The 18,876-nt window shown below is 42.8% G+C and overlaps 2 protein-coding genes across 35 annotated transcripts in view; one reads left to right on the top strand and one right to left on the bottom strand.

Annotated features, from left to right (window-relative positions):
- The window catches only part of LOC306842319 (uncharacterized protein), a 169,590-nt gene that overhangs the window by 135,822 nt on the left and 14,892 nt on the right, over positions 1-18,876 (bottom strand). For 20 of the 34 annotated variants that reach the window (XR_013781690.1, XR_013781691.1, XR_013781698.1 and 17 more), the window contains one exon: positions 6,962-7,011. Coding sequence is in view for 2 of the 34 variants with exons in the window: in XM_079372493.1 (XP_079228619.1) it covers positions 6,681-6,731; positions 6,962-7,011; positions 14,453-14,493 (142 nt within the window). In the remaining 32 variants the exon portion in view is untranslated. Of the gene's footprint in view, positions 1-1,158; positions 5,412-5,565; positions 6,591-6,680; positions 6,732-6,961; positions 7,012-14,452; positions 14,626-18,876 lie in introns of those variants that run through there. The other 14 variants (XR_013781692.1, XR_013781694.1, XR_013781695.1 and 11 more) reach the window with 7 other exon arrangements.
- Positions 9,164-12,314, top strand: LOC306842310 (zinc finger protein 503-like). The gene is made up of 2 exons (XM_079372482.1): positions 9,164-9,854; positions 10,409-12,314. Exons 1-2 carry the CDS (start codon positions 9,597-9,599, stop codon positions 11,831-11,833), a joined length of 1,683 nt encoding a protein of 560 aa, XP_079228608.1. The 5' UTR covers positions 9,164-9,596; the 3' UTR covers positions 11,834-12,314.

Here is an 18,876-nt window from a genome sequence, read left to right as displayed (position 1 = left end):
GTCAGGAGGTGTCAGACATGTGTTCCCCCTCCCCTCCTCATCCCCCGACAAACCCCGCTGGCTTGCCAACACCAAAGGCCAGAATTGATTTTATGTGAAGCAGGACCGGCTCCACCTCCGTCAGGGATCACCTGCCTCATCGCGCCCAGCCTGTGGCTCTGATGCCCCGTGAACAATTAGGGGAAGACAGCCGAATATTGACAAGGTATCCGTGGTTTTCAGAGCACATTTTCATTAATTATGTATCATACGCGGCAACCTGCAGAGTGCGTTTTGTACGATGTGATTTACCCCCCTGAACATCTGAAGGAAGTTAAATTGTCACGGTTACATTTTCTGCCTCTAATTCCACACGGATGATCCTTGTGTATGAGCTAATAAAGTGAGGTTTATGGAAGATTCCGGACAGATTATCGGAGGTAAAAGCACTGTCCTGAAAACTCAGCGGGCTTTAAAGTTAGTCCAGCTGTGCAGACTAAAAATGCAGTACGAAAGGTCATACAAGAGCCAAGCAGAGATAAAAGTCTGAGGTGGCTTTCTTGTATAGTGATCCGTATGCGATCCCCTTTAAATGAAACATTCCTTCCTGTTTGTCTACGCGTGCTCATCGTGGCCCGCAACCGTCTGAACTCGAGGACAACCAAGTACCGTAACATGAAGTAGTGAGATGATTGGGATTCAGTGGCTGATTTCATTCCAATTCATTCATTTTCATTGGAGACATTTTGACCTGTGATGGCAGGAAAAAAACATGTGAAACTGATCAACTATTAAAAATGGTTCCATTATAGTATGATTTCCAGTAGCATGACCCCCTGAAGTCAAACACCTAAAGGCTGTTCACTTACATTCTAAGATAGGCTGGCCACTGGTTGAACCGGTTATGTGTAACTTCTTGCTGTAAAAATAAACTTAAATTGAGAGCATAGCTTATTATCTTTTTTCTTTGCAATAGTCATACGGTGAAGTCAAGACACGATGTATTCACCGATTATTTGGATTTTTAAAGCTACGCATTTAGCGTGGAAAAGATCAACTCAACCAAAACTTTGGGCAACAATCCCTCTTGCATATGTGTATTGTGATATGATGTGAATCTATATGTTTTATTGTACTGCAAAAACCGCCCAACAAGGTCCGGCCTCTGTCCTCATTCATGCACGGCCTGCTCTGACCTCCACCTCAGCGGTAAGGAAGTGTGGACAACCGGAACGCCAGGAATACAAAGGAGAATTCCTTCCTGCATATTATCCCATATGCTCTTTTGTAAAGCGTCCCGAGACAACACTTGTTATGAATCAGCGCTATACAAACAATGATTGATTGATTGAAGCCAAAGGACAATGGGTCTCGTTTAGACCACGACCAAGGAATCCCGGTGTCCAATAAACTGGCAGAATCTCTTCTGCCATTTCCACACCGACCCCTCTGTCTAATCATGGAAGAAAAGTGGAAAATGCACTGAAAGAAAATCCGCATTAGTTCCCAAACACTCAAATGTCTTGCCTTGACTAACTACTTAGTTAAGTCACTATGTTCCAATACCTCAGTTATTATCATCATTATGATAAAACACACGTTTTAATGAATCAGAATAATAATTCATCTTTAAATTCATTTGGTCAGCACCATTAATATTCTTCTTCTGTATGTGTGATTGACTCGTGTTTTTGTAAGAGATACTACCCAAACCGTAAACAGTCATCGCAGAAAATAAGAAGAGACGCTAATGTTTAATGACGTGTTGAAGTGCGGGGACCATAGTTTATGCTCGAACACGAATGACCCAGGAATTTTTTTATTTTTTTTAATGCAGGCGATTACAAACTGTAAGTGATTGTGAGTGAATGGACTTTTAATTTACCTTCTCCAAACTTCAGACATGTTTGAAAGCTGCAGTAATATTTGTCTGTCGGAGTATTAAAGGGAATACGTTTTAGGATACTTGCGTCGATGTGAGCAACGTGAGTTCCTCATTTTTTTAACAGCGGGCCCTTCAACCACTGGCTCGATGTCAACCTCCCGTTCTAATGGACAGCCACAGAGCTGACAGGTCGTAAATCAGAGGTACTATAGAAAGCCATTAGTCCAGGGATACACAATAAAAAGCGGTAATGGTCTCATAAAGCCTGCAACACCACAGCAGACATTCTGATTCTGTCCATTAAGGGCTGCACAGAGCCTCGGATGACTGAAAACAAGGAAGCCATTTTTCTTCTGTACGTTATCGCCTGGGGTCTTGTGCTTGTGATCAATGTACAGTAAAGGCGCAGTGTGCTGAGAGCTATTTATTTACACTGTACTCCAGCTGAGTGAATATTAGAGGAGAACATTGTGATTAAGAAGTGCTGCTATTGAGCTCGATGTTACAGACGCCTCATTGATTTACTGTGAGCTGGTTGTAAATGCAAGACGTGTTCAGGGGGTGGGTTACAGCATCAGGAACAACAGTTTACACTCGTTGTTATGGGGAGTGGAATCAGTCTTTAAATCATATTAAACGGATAGATCGGGCAAAATGTACACATTTCAGCCAAAGCTGATGTTGTATCGATAGATAAGGTTTTTTTTGCTCATGTGTTGAGTCAGCTTCCAAAAGTCTTAGACCATCCACGTACATGATGTATGTAAGTAAAACAAGACCAAGCGTCTACCGCCATGCTAGAGGCACTGTGAGGCTGCACTAAGGAATAGCGCTCAGCTAAATGGTTAGCATCATTTTCATTATTATTCAATTCATCTCGAGGTGAACAAGAATCCCTCCCAGAGCTGTCATGGACATCTCACCTCAAGACCACCAATTGGATAAAGAAATTTTAAAATAAGGAGGTGCTTAAGGAGGTTAAGTGATCATAATCCTCCCCTCTAAACACAGAACGGTACTTTATTTTACAGCACAATTCAAGACCTAGGATGAGAGCACATTGGAAAGTCTGGGGAACGTCAAAATTGGTAGGATTCATCTTCTAGGCAACACGAACATCTGTACCAATCTTTATGGAAATCCATTCAGAGGTTGTTGAGATGATTCACGTCAGTCGAGGCAGCTAGCATAACTTATTTCATCAACACTTTGGTAACCACAAAATATTCGAGCAGAAATCTGAGGGAAGGTTTACTTCAATGCAAATGGAATTTTAAAAAGTCTGGATTAGTAGCTACCATCAAATATGTTGGAAAATATGTTGGGCTTACAAAGAGAGTCCAACTTCCTGCGCAATTTGACAAATAAATAATGTGTTGACAAACACTGCAGTAAATTTGGGGCTACAGATCTTAAATGCTCTGCATATGAAGGCTGGAGGCTCATGATAGCTTTCTATGTTCAACATAATAAATCTAATTAACCAGAAAACATCTTCTTTGAAACCACGCCAACTTGTTTTCGCTATTCAAATTTTGGACGGCGAAATGTCTAAATGATTTCAGCTACAATTTCACCAAACGGAGCCAAAATTCTCGTCCCCAAAAGATAAGAAAGTCGTCTGAGTGACATTTCAACAGGCGGTTCCCAACTTACAGCCGGGATTGAACTCGCCTGAAGACAATGACAAGCTCCTCTCTGTCTGATGTCACTTCCCATTTCCAGGCCCCTGACTGCTATCTTGCTACCGGCTTCTGCCAATAATAGCTCATCAAAAACAACACAACCCTTCTTGGCACCAAAATAAAGGCAGCGGTCCACGCCGGTGCCACTCAGTTGTCAATTAAGACTCCTCTTCACACTGACACTTGTGACTTAAAAGAAACAGTCGAAGACGTGATGAATTCGAGGCGACAGATGAGACGGCGGTGCGCTGCGTTGTGGTACCATAATGCGCTCGAGATATGGATAACAACTGACACCACTGGCAGGTCTTATGAAGTTTGATTTCATTTGTCAGGCCTCCTCTACTTTGTCTTTTAGCTCCTGCACGCTCCCTCACTCTTCAATCATGGTGGTAATAGCTTGTTCTGATAGCCCGAAGACTCTCAAACTCACTCTCGTTAAGGATGCAAAGCCACAAATATAGCAGGTTCAAGTTGGCATCGTGCGTTGTATCTAATGCTGAATGTAGAAATGCATGTGGTGCATTCGGAAAAAGAAGCTAAATGAACCTGAATATCCACGGGGGTGTTCTCATTTCTGAATTTCCCACAATTTCTCAACACGGAGATGAAGGCGTATCACATAAACCACAAACGACAGAGAAATAACCATCAGCCTCTGTATTTGATCGCTAAGTAGACAAATGGAGCGGTAAGTGTCCAAGCCTGTCTCGGCAAATACCTCGCATGCTTGTCTCTAGCCGACCACATGACGCTAATTCCTGACTGAAGCGCTCCTCCCGCGTATCCCTAATCCGGCCAGTGAAATGTGACAAGATCATTCTTTAGGCCTACTTTAGTCTGAATAATCTGCCCATCACAGACATTCATCCCGACCTGCACAGTGCTTCCAGTGTCATAACACGCTACCTGTACATTTTCACCCCCGGCTTAGGTTCCATAAATTAAATCTAGACGAGTAAATGTGAGGGATCAACATCGAGTGCTGCATGTGTGTGGATGTAAAGAACGTGGATTTTTACACTGAAAGATTCCCAAACAAAAACATGGCTCTTAAAAAAAAAAAAAATCAGAACTTTATTAATAATATAGAACGTTGGAGCTGCATGGATTGAGATGATTGTTGTTTGATTGGTTGTCCAAGGAATGTTTTTACTGGTGAAATTATCAAATTTGGTTTTCCAACTCAAATTTGAGGACTTGCTGTTTTTGTTCTGTTCGCTACTCTCATAAGCAGAATATCCTTGGGTTCAGAACTCCTTGTTGGGTCATGCAAGCAACTATAAGACAGTTGCTAGCAAAAAAACAGTACGACATTTTTTGACAAAGGACGCTTGTTTTTCTGTATCTTATTTGGAGACTTAAGTTCGGGGTCCGTCTTTGGTGGCTTGTTTTGTCAGAATTCACCTGCAAGGAGCCATGAGAGACATTTTCTGACGAAGGTTTAACTCAGAGTGAGAGAATTCTGTGGGTTTTTTGTTTCATATCCTTGAAAATTGGAAATTTCAGGGTTTGGAACGACAAGTCAGACAAAACCTGAATTTTTCAGGCAAAGATTTGAACTCTAGTAAATCACTTAGGGCTTTTTTTCTGGCTTGTAGTTGGTCAAGAAGTCCGGTAGGATCTAACAGATCCATATATAATGAAAACGATCTACAGGTAATCAAAAATAACTAAATCAAATCAAGCTAAATACCACCTTAAATGTCATCAGACTCCAACATGATCGCTCTCCGTTTCCCCCAAAGCTTCAAGATAAGTACACCACAGACGGTCTTACTGGAGCTTCTTGAAGTTTCCACAAAGTTGTGCGGCAGTAATATGGCAGCTGTCAGCTTGAATTGAGCCGCTGGTTCCAGTTGCTAGCAGAGAAGGGAAGGTGAAGTTAACTCCTCTCTACAGCATGACTACAACCCGCCAGGGATCCTCACCTGCCTGGTGGCAAGTGGACGACAGCCGATAATCTCCAAGAAGGCTTTGCATCCTTACCCCTGACCAGCTTTAACTAATTGAGGAGACAACGTGAAAAAGAGCCTTCACTGCTGTGATCTTGGCTGCACCTCAACTTTTCCTCACTGTCTCCGTCATGCCGACTTCCGGCGAGATAGCCGAGTTCTCCGTGTCAGTTGCGTGTTGAGCTCTTGCAAATGAAGTCAGTATTTGACACAGATGATGGGGGGGGGAGAACAGAGGAATGGGTATGACTTCTAAGTATCTGAAATGTCCTGTCTTAAACACATAATATCTGTAATACTTCCTGACACTTTCTCCTATAACCTCTTATTCTGTGCCAGCTTCTGTGGGGCCTTTTTTTCTCTCCTCTCCGGGCGCAGAAGAAAAGCGAGTCTATTTTCTTGTCATATTTGGTTGAAAGGCGACTCTCAACTTGGAGTCTAATTTCCTGCACTTTAAAGACAGTCCGCATGCAAGGTGCATTACCATGCTATCAGGGTGATGGAGAGCAATTTCAGGCTGTCAGTCACTCATAGAAATATCACGGAGTCTTAATGTCTGCAGCGACCTGTCAGAGGCTGCTGTGAAGTGGCGAGGAGCGTAATCTGAGTCTTATTCACTCGACGCCATTTACGTGTCAGCGTGGCTCTCTGTTTTACTCTGTATGGTGGTTCATAATGAGATGGGGATATAATATAGCTGTAGACAGGGCTACTTAAGAAGAGGTCAAACTGTTCAGGAGGTTTTTTTTTGTTTTTTTTTAAATGTCATAAAAGAAACGTACAGCTGCTGTACAGAAACATATTGATTTCTTACATACTTCACAGTTTTAGCCTACAAGTATGAAATTAGCTGCATCACTTCTTGCTTCGCAGACAGCAGTTAGTTAAAGCTGTTAATTTCAAGATACACGCACCACTCCGGGTGACACACTAGGCCTGTACTTAACCATTATTAATGTGACAGGCCTCAGTGCAAAGCAAATCAATTAAACAGGAGCAATCAGCGCGGTCGGGATAACGGCCTTTTAAGGCTGTTTGCATGTGACAAAAGGAAGGTCCTGGATCCAGGGGCCTCTGCGCCGGGACCTGACAGGTCAAAAAAGGCGGGCGAGAAACAAAAGCCCCCTCCAACCATCATCAAATCATCTTTTCTTTTTTTTTCTTCTTTTTTTTAACCTGTCACATCCAGTCTGGCTGCTGAGGTGGCGCGCCCCTGCAAGTGCCCGGCTGCCACGAGGTGAATTTTCATGTCACGTAAACGGAATATGTATTCCATTTGCAAGAGGTTATTATGCTGCACTTATCGACTATCCGTTTCTCATTTATATGTCAGGAGCTTTTGCAACTGAGTTTGGCTCCATTTTCAAACAATTTAGCCTTCTTTTTTTTTTATGAGTTGAATGTGCATGTGCAATTGTAAAAGGGTACAGAATAATAAAAGTGGAGTGGTAACTTACCTTTGCGTTGTTCAGAATTCTTCCACTGTTGCCTGGAATCTCCCAAAAATCTGAGAAATACAGAAAGATTGCAGAAAACCTTTAAAGATTTGGACTAAAACTGACTAAACGGCCGTAACGCACGCATGCGTTTGATGAATCAACCCTGTAGGAACCTCCTTACATGCAGAGTTGAATAATACAACGTACACATTATACAATTATACATTATACAATGGAGTCATAAGGAAACTCCTGTCGCTCTGACCCTAATGACTGTTATTTTCAATATTTAATCACCTCAACGTTGACAGTGTTGGTGGCTGCACAGATGAGCAGAGCACTTTAAAAAAAGACTTAAGATGAAACACAGAACACAAAGAAAGGCAGCTGGAAGAAAGTCTCAGCCACCAATTCAGCTCATTTAGAATTTAAACACAGCGGCAAAAGAATACTTTTCTTAAAAAAAGAAGAGCATAAAATAAAATAAAAACTGATACTGTGAAGTTGACAGGGGGTCAGAAATCACTATTTTGTTTCTGTATTATGTGTGGTCCAATGATGAGGATTAACATGAGTCAGATAATTGCAAAAAGTAAAACAAATGAAATTGATTAAAAAAAACTTTTTTTGCTGGAGAAAAACTGAAAAAACATGCCTGGAAAATCTCCTTTTAATGTTTTCTGAGAATATAACAAAAGCCATGTTACATTTGGGTACATAACAACTAAATTATGCATGTTAAAAGAATATAATAAACTCTAAATCAGTTGACCACATTTGTTGCTTGCAAAAGTTTGACGTCTGACTTCATTTGTCTCTGAATGCATCATTAAACGTGACTTCACAAAAACACATAAATATAAAATGTTATTATATATTTACACTGCAGTATGAAGAGTCTTGCCCTTCCTGGCACTGGATTCACTTCTGCTTCTCAACGCTCGTGTTTGAGCGGACTCTGGCTCATTCATAAACGTGTCCTTGTGTGAAATACTTTCAGGAGATTTCGAAGCTTTTTTTTTCCCCGTTTAAAAGTAATGAATTGCGTCGACGACACACACAAAAAAAGTGCAGCCATTTAAGGATAGAGCCGAGAATTTGGTGTCTGTGGAAGCGAGCCATCCATCACGTGCACAATAAAAGAGTTTTTGCCTGACGGTCGAAATTTATGGTCGCCCTTCTCTGCCCTAATAACTCAAGGCGCTGTGTCAGAGGCTGACAGCCGGAGCCCAAAACAGCCCCCCTGTTATCCATCAAAAAACACTTGCATATGTTTAACTTTCGCCTGATCAGCAAGACATTTATAGGCTATTGAGTAATAAGATAAGTGGGTCTATTTCTTTGGGAAGAAACGCGGAGGCTTGAAATGATTAATGGGAGCCACAAGAGGAGTTTTTACACGCTCATGGAATCAAAAAAAGAACATTTTTTTGGCTGGAGTTTGGCGGAAATGTCAGGGCGTATTTTTAATCTTTAAATTAAAAAAAAAACCCATCCGAATATAATTAAATATATGATGTGGCAGGATTAAAGTTCTTTATGGCTACCTCAGGGTTGCGTAAGATAAAACAAATCGTAGTTAATAGTCTGACCACACCAGGCAGAGCACAAGCCTAAATGATGATGGCGGAGGTACAGAGAGGTTCACTTCGCCTCACCTCTCCACTCCTCATGGATTCACTTTACAGCGTTTGACCTGAATCTGACTGTGAAGAGGCACAAAAAAATAAGTGCAGACAGCTGACAGATAACAGGCGTGCAGGACAGGGGACTGACAGATGACACCCTGCTTGATGGAGAGGAGAAGGTTGAAGGAAATGTGAAACATGCCGATGGATATCTGTGCACATTGGGCAGGAAAGCCATTTTTTCTCTCCTTTTACGACACACACTTTTTCATTATTGATTAAGAAAGGGTGAACAGTATCTTTTGAGACAACCGACGGTGCACAGAATCAGCTTGAAGCTCTCTCTTTTCGAAATTGCAGAAGTCATGCGAAATAAAATTGCGTGAAAATGTCACAAAAAGTCTTATTGGGAAGAAGAAACGATCTTATTTTACAAAGGTATCATTGGGCAGATTTTTTTTTTCTCTTATGTGAAATGCATCGTTTGCATCTTGACATGAATCGTTTGACTTTTGCATACCTTATTGGCCTGTTTCATCTTCCACAAAAAGCACACTATACATGATGCGCATGCGTCAAAGCGCCAATTACGCAAAGACGCACACGAAAACTCCAGATTAAAAGCTGCCCTGAGTGAGTGAAATGTGAAATACACACACTCGTGTGAAGAGGAAACGTCACATTCACTCGACCCCCCGATCACCTCGGGTTTTCTCTTTGATTGGGAGGCGGAACAGGCTGTGATCTGCGGACTTATTCAGAGGCTGCGTTGGTAGGAGGCGGAGTGATCTCTCGTGTATAGCCTCGTAAACCGAGTGCGCTCTCGGACCTGCAGCCACACTGTCAGAGCGACACTGGAGATGAAGCAACGCGGCTGCGATTCGCACGGATTCTTCTCACAGAGGCGTCTCTTTTAAGGATTGTACATCTTTCAATTCTGGCTTTAACCTTCTGAAGTCTTTTCGAGTGCGGACTTTCTTTCCTCTACACATGTATTTCTCAACCCTTTTTAAGAGAATTGGGTCATGATCACATCGCCCACGGTCTCTGTCCTGAGAAATAGCACGAACACAGCGTGGGAGAGCGGCTCCTCGGGGGAGAAGGGCGCAGAGAAGAGCAGCAAGAATCCAACCGTCCACAACTCCGTCTCGCCCGCAGACCCTTCTCGCCAAGCCAGCCGTCTTCCCATCAAGGTTTTAAAAATGCTCACGGCTCGGGCAGGACACCTCTTACACCCGGAGTACCTTCAGCCTTTACCGTCCACGCCTGTCAGTCCCATCGAGGTAAGAAACCGACGCGATTTTTTGTTGAAATGTTTGCGCACTCGGGCAAATATTTGGCTCTGACATCACAGGACACGAAAGCTTCTTTTCTCTTTTACGGGATGAATGTCGTTGTTAAAGTCTATCCACAACTGAAGATTTTAGTCAAAAGATGTAGTAAATTAGTCGATAAAGGAAAGATTAGCCTTCTTGTTCTCAGATTTTTACACTTAATACGAGTTTATTGTCGTTTTTTGGGGAGGTTGTCGTTTTTGTTTCGGATTCTGGCTCGCTTGAAAATTTAATGACCTTGTTGTTGCAAATTGATGCCCACGTTTGTCATTTTCGACGCGTGGCAGCTGTACAGTCTTATCCATCTCCTGTACATCAGCCCCGTGTGCACGTTACCTCTTAACATGTTCATTACGCTGAGTTTCATAACGAGATAAGTGTATGCGCAGTGCGTAAATTACGCGGAACCTTTTCTTTTGAGTATTTGCCACATCGCCTGATATCCTGAAGTGCTTGAATGGGTTGTTGATTGTGTGTTTTTTGTTTTTGTTTTTGTTTCACAGCTGGATGCAAAGAAAAGTCCTCTGGCTCTCCTGGCACAAACGTGCTCCCAGATCGGCAAACCGGACCCGCCGTCCTCCTCCAAGCTCTCCTCCGTGACCTCGAATGGATCTAGCGACAAGGAGAGTAAATCTGGACCGCTGAAAATGAGCGACATCGGAGTCGACGACAAATCCAGCTTTAAACCCTACTCCAAATCGTCGGACAAGAAGGAGTCGAGCGGCAGCCTGAGTGGAGATAAAAACAGTTTCCGAGTGCCTAGCGCCACCTGCCAGCCGTTCACCCCAAGGACAGGCAGCCCCAGCTCCTGCACCTCCGTGTCTCCTGTGCCAGCTGAGGGGAAAACGGGAGACAAAGAGGAGAAGAAGGAGTCTGATAGCAATAAAAGCAGCTCGACAGAGAGTAATGGCAGCCATAGGATAAGTGGAATTACCTCTGATGGCAGTCAACACCAAGAGAACACATCTGGATCAAAGACTGTGACATCAGATTCAATATCTGTGACCTCCTCCTCCTCCTCCGTGCTCTCCTCCGGACTGGTAGCCCCCGTTTCCCCCTACAAACCCGGGCATACAGTTTTCCCCTTGCCACCTGCTGGTATTTCATATCCTGGAAGTTTAGGATACGCAGGTTACCATCAGCCGTTTCTCCCTCATGGAATGACCCTGGACCCCACCAAATCCAGCAGCCAGCTGTTAAGCGCACAGTTTGCTGCGGCCAGCTCTCTGGGATGCAGTAAAGCAGGGAGCCCTTTAGCTGGAGCTTCTCCTCCTTCTCTTATGTCTGCTAGTCTGTGTCGGGACCCGTACTGCCTGAGCTACCACTGCTCGAGTCATTTAACCGGGCCGTCCGGTGCGAACTGCGCGCATGACTCTGCGGCGGCGGCAGCTGCTGCGCTCAAGTCCGGATACCCGCTCATGTACCCGACTCACCCGCTGCACGGCGTGCACTCCTCGGCCCCGTCTTTTAGCGGACATCCCTTATATCCATATGGGTTTATTCTGCCTAACGATCCCCTGCCGCACGTGTGTAACTGGGTTTCTGCTAACGGACCTTGTGATAAGCGTTTTTCCTCCTCTGAGGAGTTGCTCAGCCACTTACGGACTCACACGGCCTTTGCCGGCACAGAGAAGTTGATATCGGGGTATCCCGGCTCTTCGTCTCTCGCTAACGCCGCCGCGGCCGCTGCCATGGCGTGTCACATGCACATGCCTCCTAATGGAAGTCCAGGCAGCCCCGGCGCGCTGGCCCTCAGGGGCCCTCATCACCCCCTCGGACTGAGCAGCCGCTACCACCCGTATTCAAAGAGCCCTCTGCCCACACCCGGGGGCCCGGTGCCAGTGGCCGCGGCCACAGGGCCTTACTACTCCCCATACGCCCTGTACGGACAGAGACTGACTACAGCCTCGGCCTTGGGATACCAGTAGAGACAGAGAATTATACGTTTATAAAGGAGATTTAGGCCACATGAGTTTTATATTGTACTTCATGCAGGGACTGGATCCGCGTGAGGATCAGTGTATTTATTTGCGATAGCTTCAAGCGTGACTAAAAATAAAAAATAATATAACTTTGAAAAAAAAAAGACTCACTTTGCATTCTTTTACACAGGAGAGATTTTTGTGTTCACTTCACCTGCTGTGAAACAAAAAGTGTACTTTTTGTTTGTACGGATTTAAATGGGACCTCTTTCGCTTTATGTTGATGCTTCACTGTTTATTTCTCAAATCTGCGGAGTGAGGATGCAGAATAATGGAAATCAAAAACCAGAGCAGTTGATTTCATGTTTGAGAATTACGATTGATTCATTATATTAGGAGAAAAAACATGAGAGCAGTGTTTTTTCCCCCATATGGTTGCACAATTTAAAGTTTGGAACAGGTTTTTAAAAAAGGGTTACAAAGGGGTGAAAATAATTAATACATAAATGAATACATGCCAAAATAAAAAAAGGGTAATGTAAAAAATATGTAAAAGTTTCTATTTAATTAATTTGTAATTTTAACTTTTTTTTCAGCTGTGTCTTCTTGGACAATGGGACTGTTGTGCTTGTGAGAGAGAGGTCACTAAGTCATTAAAAAAAAACAAATATTTCATATTTACTTTTTTTGGGGTCCGTATTTCTTGTTTAGAGGATTTTGCAAACATTAACAAACACATGCAGTTCTGTGCACATACATGGTTACTAGTTATCATTTCATAATATATATATAACTTTGGTTTATTTTATATCATTTGCTAATCTTGAGGCTGTCAGGGTTTTTGCAAACATCTTGCAAGTAACGCTGGAGCTGTGAAGTCCTCTCTGCATTTTATATCTAATACAGAGAGAGCCTGTGTGTTCATGCATTATGAACTAATAGTGACAAGGTGCTCAAACCACTAACAGGCCTTAGTGCCATAACCTACAATATGTGTGTGTGTGTGTGTGTGTTAGTGTGTGTGGTCAGATGCATTATCTCGTGCTCATCAAAACATGCTGAATCTTCTCAATCACGAGGTCATGCATTATGCTTTCATTAAGGAAGACAAACGAGCGAGCGATATGAGCGAGGAGCTCCCTGAGCAAAGATTGACGATGACACCAGATCCATGGCGCCTTGTGATCACTGTAATGAAGCCGGGAAGCAGAGAGCATGAAATATAGCGAGGCCTAACTATTCCAACCCCCTTAAAACAAATCAGTTAAATCAAGCCAACAGTGTCATTATCCATCCTCAGTAAATCAGGGCTGTTCTGGGGCAATAAAATCACCATCATTAACAGTCACATGTCGTAGTCATCACGCGCACGCATCCTTCATGCAGATGAAGCCCTAAACACCTCTGTGATAGATGGAGATTAAGCCCTCAGGTCCACACAAACAGCCATAAAAGCCAGGGTAGATCAAATGTGATGCATCTTTTTTATTGACAGTGTGACGGGAACGAATGGGCAGATCTTCACAAATTATTCCTCCATATGTAATAGATGTGTGACACAGCAGTATAAATTCACACATCCTCTCGTGTATGAACAAATTGAGCTAATAAGGATTTAATGGACTGATGGATCATCTTGCGTTTAAGGATACCACGCAGCACAGCAAACGTAATAACACTTGATCAAACAAAAATATTTAACGGGCAAGTATTAGATTTTATTGTGATACATTTGTTTCAGGTATTTAGTTTAACAGTTACATTTCAAGTGATGGTTTTTTTGTGTTTTTGTTTTTTGAAAAAAAAAAACAATTTCTACAGGAACTGAAAGTAAAGTCATAAAAAAAAACCCTGAGAAATAAACATTCAGTATCATCCATTAGGGAACAAAAATGATAAGCTAATTATTGCAAACTAATAATAAATAAATAATAAAACTATCATTTGAGAAATCTAAACCCTATCTTTGATGGAAGTTGTAAAATAAATTATAATACATGTTTGGGACGCTCTATAATGTAGTTTAAGGCAGATATGGATTTTTTTTTTAAGCTTATTTAAGTGCGGCATTTTGTCCCCTCTAGGCACCCATAGTGCTGACTTATGAATAGATAATGACTGAGAGTGTGTCTTTATTGACTGAACACACACTTTCACATGCCTCTTTACAGATGCATAAAAACTTTATCAATGTGTCATAAACATTTTATCACATGTTAATGCTCTGTTTAGCAGTGCCACACACTGGGGTTAACAGGAGTGTGTTTGTGTGCTTCTATTGAACATATAATGCATTGGGAGTTCTCCAGGTTGGTATGAGAACCTTTCTTGTAATCTGCTGTCTTTAACTTCAAATTGACCTTAACGTTATTTTTTAAAAACTTAAGGTAATCTACAACTATCTATGGCTAATACAAATATTGATAATACTGCACAGTATCAACTTTTTTTCTGCAATAGTGGGAGTGTGTAGCGAATATTTACAATCACACATTGTTTTAAGAAAGTCAAGTCAAGATTATAGTTCCCTTAATTAAGTTTTTAGTAATTAAGGTTATTAGGGAAAGATGCTGCAGTCATAGGACTGAGGTCAATTCTTTCTGTTTATTACATTAGGTGACTCACATACATCTATCAGTCTTCAACAGATGATCTCTTTCCCACATGTTCCAATGTGAAGTACTGCCAGGACCTCAGATAAACTGGACGTCGTCGTGACTTCACGTTGAATGACTGTGGCGGCTCCACCTGTTCTGCTTTGAAGTGCAGCATATGAGCGAAACTCTCGTCCTTTCACCGGGGGGGGGGGGGGGGGGGGGAAGACGGAGACGGGGGGGACAGATCAGCACGTCGTGTTCTCGAAAAATGGTCGCTTTATGCACAGCTGCGTGCCACGTGTTACGCCGTCTCTGGCCTGTTATGCTCGACCGGTCCAACAGTCACGTAAGAAAACCGACTTTCCAGAAATAAATCCATGCCGCAAACACATCTATCAACCAGCTTTCAAACACTTGTTACAAATGTTTGGGCCACATAATGAATTTAACACCCTTCTGTCAGCTGTATTAATGATCCGAGCGAGGGATTTCCCCCCGTTGTTACACAAACATTTGCAGCCTTTGAATAAATCTTCCTCGTTGCTTATGTGCTCTGGAAAGTCGGGCGGATCTCTGTTTACAGACGCAGAAGGAAAAGCCGACGACCTCTTTCATGTTCAATCAGCTGAGAAGTGTGTCTTCCATCATCCAGAGGAACGCCGGGGGTTCATGTTTGTGGGAGAAAGACTTTCGCTTCTCCAAACAAGCGCCATATTTATCATCCCTCCATCATTTCCTGTCCCTTTGACAAGGAAAATAAACAGAGTACTACAAAGTTTAAGCTGGGGTTTTTTTTTTTTAACCTTGTGAGGCATCTTAAAGAAGGAAGTGACCATAGGTGTGCTGAGATGACCTTCATTTGGACAACTTTTTTTTCCCCACTCACTCGAAGCAAAGTGTCTTTTTGAGTTAAAAAAGCTTGTCGAAAAAAAAGAGGGAATTTTCCCTGCGAAGGACGGTCCGTCAACACACAAAAGCGACGGAAAGAGCAACCGTGAGTCAAACACTGTGCCCTTGTCTTTCAGCACTCGACATGCCCTGTAATTTACACACCACTGACAGCGGCCATTTTGAAGTCTGTCATAGACGGCTAACTTTTTTTTTTTTTTTTGTCTCCAAAAAACGTCTTCCTCACTTTGAGTCTGCTTCCGCTCGGGTCCGGGTGATTAATGACTTCTGGCCTTATTGTGTGGAGGTGGCTAATTAACTACATACTGACTGAAGAGACACGCTATGAAAACCTTCCTCTGATAAACGCCCCCCTCCCTTCTCCTCCTACTCTTGGTCTTGGCATGTGGAAGCTCTTACTGACAAATTTGCAAGAAGCAGACGTACGTTGAGTAAGATGAATGGCCTGTGAGAGCAGTAAACAGCCTTTAATTTAACAGTGTTTAAAATGTATGACACGCTGGCATTGTGCTTCCACGCTGTTCGTGTTCTCTGCTCCGGGAAACGAAGCCAAAGTTTCTCCCCCCCCCACGCATGTTGGTTTTAAAATCAGGCTTGGCATATTCACGTGTCGGGGAGTTTTTCGAGGTTTGCTCGGGCTGGCAAACACGTGTTCGCTGCCTTTTTAAGTTTTCCGCAATTCTGACTGCCGACTGACATTCTGAGACAAAGACCATCAGTTTCTTTCAGTAAACTCGCCTCGAACACGCTGAAGAGGGCGCCAATAGGAAGCACGTCTGAGTGAGTCCTAAACAACTTTAGTAGAGCTGAATGAAAACATTTTGTTTCACACAAAAAAAAAAAAAAAAATCAAGCTAAATAAGCTTTCCCTTTAGTTCAGCTGCTTTTGTGCCATACACACCAGTGGTTAGAAATCTCCCCCTTCCTATTATTAGGTTTGTTAACATACAGTATTGCTGTGTTTGCACTTATGTCGACAGCCTAACTTAATCTAGTTACCATTGAACTCATGTGCTTCGCCCTGCGCGACAGTTTTAGAGGCAGAATTATTACCTTGACCTATGGAAGAAAATTAGCTGTGGCCATAACTTGGAGGCTTTCTTTTCTGGTGAACTAAATAAAACCAATATTTACCAGAACTGTGACAATGATGGAAAACAGCAATGAAAAAAATAAAAATAAAAAAAAATTCTTCAAAATGAAAAATGCCACACAGATCAAAAGTGGTATAAAAAAAAATGCATAAAACCAGCTGGCAGACCATTACAGGTGATGGACGTTTCACTTACCTAAGTCAATATAACAGACTGCTGTTCATTAATATACAGGAGGGCCCGCAGATTCAAGCGTGCCATCTGGTTAAATCGACGGAGTAATCTACAGCTCGTGATTATGGCTGAGGAGCATAGTTTCTCTTTCATCCTTAAAAAAAAAAAACTTTCCATCTGCACCAAGTGGCACATCATTTTTCTTTCTGACAAATGGGCTGTTTTGGTATGATCCAAAATTAGATCAGCAGAAAACCATCAATCTTGTAAAGGGGGCCTGGGAAAAGTATCGAGATTTGGATTCTCCTCTCGTCTTAAACGTCTCAGCTCTCGCTTTCCGTCGCTTGTCATCTGCATGCCATCCCATGGACTTAAGATGAATATGAAAATGTACCTTAATATAGAGGTCCCAGCTTTGTTCCCTGTGGCACGCCACGACAGATGGTGACCTGTGATAATATGTGACACCAGAACCAAAACTCGCACTGAGGCAAAAAAAAAAAAAAAAAAACCACAAAATACTTCCTGTCTGCAAATTAGTGAGATGACACAACTGTCAGGTGCCAGCCTCCTGCTATGACATCCCCCCCTTTACTCCCACCCCTCTCCATTACAGAAGCAGCGATGCTTTCATTGCAAGACAAAGGGGAAATGGGTGCATGTTTTTTTATAGAAGACCTGTCTGTCAGCTGGCTCTCAAGTCATAACAAATCACCGGCACTCAGCTGAGGCTGAACATTCGGGCGTCAGGAGGAAGACGGATGACCTGCAGGCCTTTGAAGTGCTCTGGCAGTTCAGATGGCTCAGCGGCGCTGACAGAGAAATATACACAACAGAGCAACCAATAATGAGAACATTAAACATTCCAGCCACCTGACAGGCTGACAAAAACAGCCTGGCCTCGCATCAATCATCCGCCGAGACATAACCTTGACAATTAGTCCCCTCTGATACTCCTGCTAACCCCTGGGGGCCGATACACTGCGTTGTGACTCCACTTAAGGAGGACACAACCAAAACAGCTCCATCTAACGCCTTAATTCTGATTGATAAAGACGAAGCGGTGATACGGCCTGCAACAAATCGTCTCAGCAAATGTGGAATTTCAAATCACTCGTTTCTTTTCGTGAAATAATGGCTCTCCGAGGACGGGGGAAAAAAACAAACGGAAAGAAATGCACAGACTGTACTTCAATTATTTTCCTTGTGGCCTCTGAAGATGTTTGGGCTAAGAAAACAACAAAAAAATGTATCCAGTGCATGTTTATGGCTCTGCCTACTCAAATGTGTGTTTTAATGACACCCTGAAGGCATTTGGAAGCTATATAAATACTTGTAGCAGAGCCAGCACTTAGATTTTCAATGGAAGTCAAGGCATAGATCATAAAGTAAGAGCAGTTCTTAATGTGTGCCTAACAAGGTTGCATATCTTACATCTGTATCTGTGTAAACATGTGCTTAATGTCAGGGCTGCTATTAAAAAGCTCTATAAATCCAGCTCACTAAAAGACTCAATATCATTAATCTCTATTTTTTTTTTTTTTTTTTTTTTGGTCTCTTGAGCATACTCCTCATTAGCAGAGAGCAGGTTTTTCTTTAGTCGTGCCCGCACCCTGAGCTCCAAATCCAAAGCAGTTGACCTTTCAAAAAAAGGCAAGGGGCCATGTTGTCATCACCCTATTCACTCTAACTATGTAGTTACTGTATGACAAGTGAGCCCTGTGAAAAGACGTTTCCCTTTCGCCTTCACACCTGTAGAGAAAAAAAAAAAACCAAAAGCGCCCGACAGATGGATGGATGGCAGAACTTCAGAAGTACCGTGTCTTTCTCTCATTTTGGTTGAAACGGAAAGAGCTGGGCCGACGACAGTTCTTTAAAAAAAAACTACCTGAGACGTAGTTGCAGAGCTCCAAACCCTGAGGATGATAAATGGCTTCGCTAACCCTGTGGGACTGCAGACCCAAATGAGGACGGAGCTAATTGCCGTGCGAAAGATTTTGGCATGAATGGAAAGCAAATGCAGGCGAGCTGCGGCCAAAAAAAAAAAAAAAAAAGAGCCCAGTTGCCGCTCTGAACTCCTGGCTGGCTTTTGCTTACAAGAGTTCACTTGGTGTCCATAAATCATGGACTGCTTACAGCTGAAACTGCCCTTAGTCCTCGACATGCAGTAGACTGAGTGACAGTTTCCATCCTGACTACATTAGCCCCCCAGTTCAAACGAGACTTCTTTTTTTAAACTCTTCTAACATCTCCAACCTTGCAGGAAATGAAAACC

Source organism: Symphodus melops, assembly GCF_947650265.1.
Source record: "Symphodus melops genome assembly, chromosome: 21".
NCBI lineage: Eukaryota > Metazoa > Chordata > Actinopteri > Labriformes > Labridae > Symphodus > Symphodus melops.
The sequence above is the reverse complement of the archived record's forward strand: the minus strand, read 5'-3'. Positions and strand labels throughout refer to the sequence as shown.

Excerpts from the sequence above, each read along its gene's own strand:
- LOC306842310 (XM_079372482.1), top strand. The coding sequence starts at position 9,597 with ATGATCACATCGCCCACGGTCTCTGTCCTGAGAAATAGCACGAACACA. Across the intron at positions 9,855-10,408 it reads CGCCTGTCAGTCCCATCGAG|CTGGATGCAAAGAAAAGTCC; the intron begins GTAAGAAACCGA and ends TTTGTTTCACAG.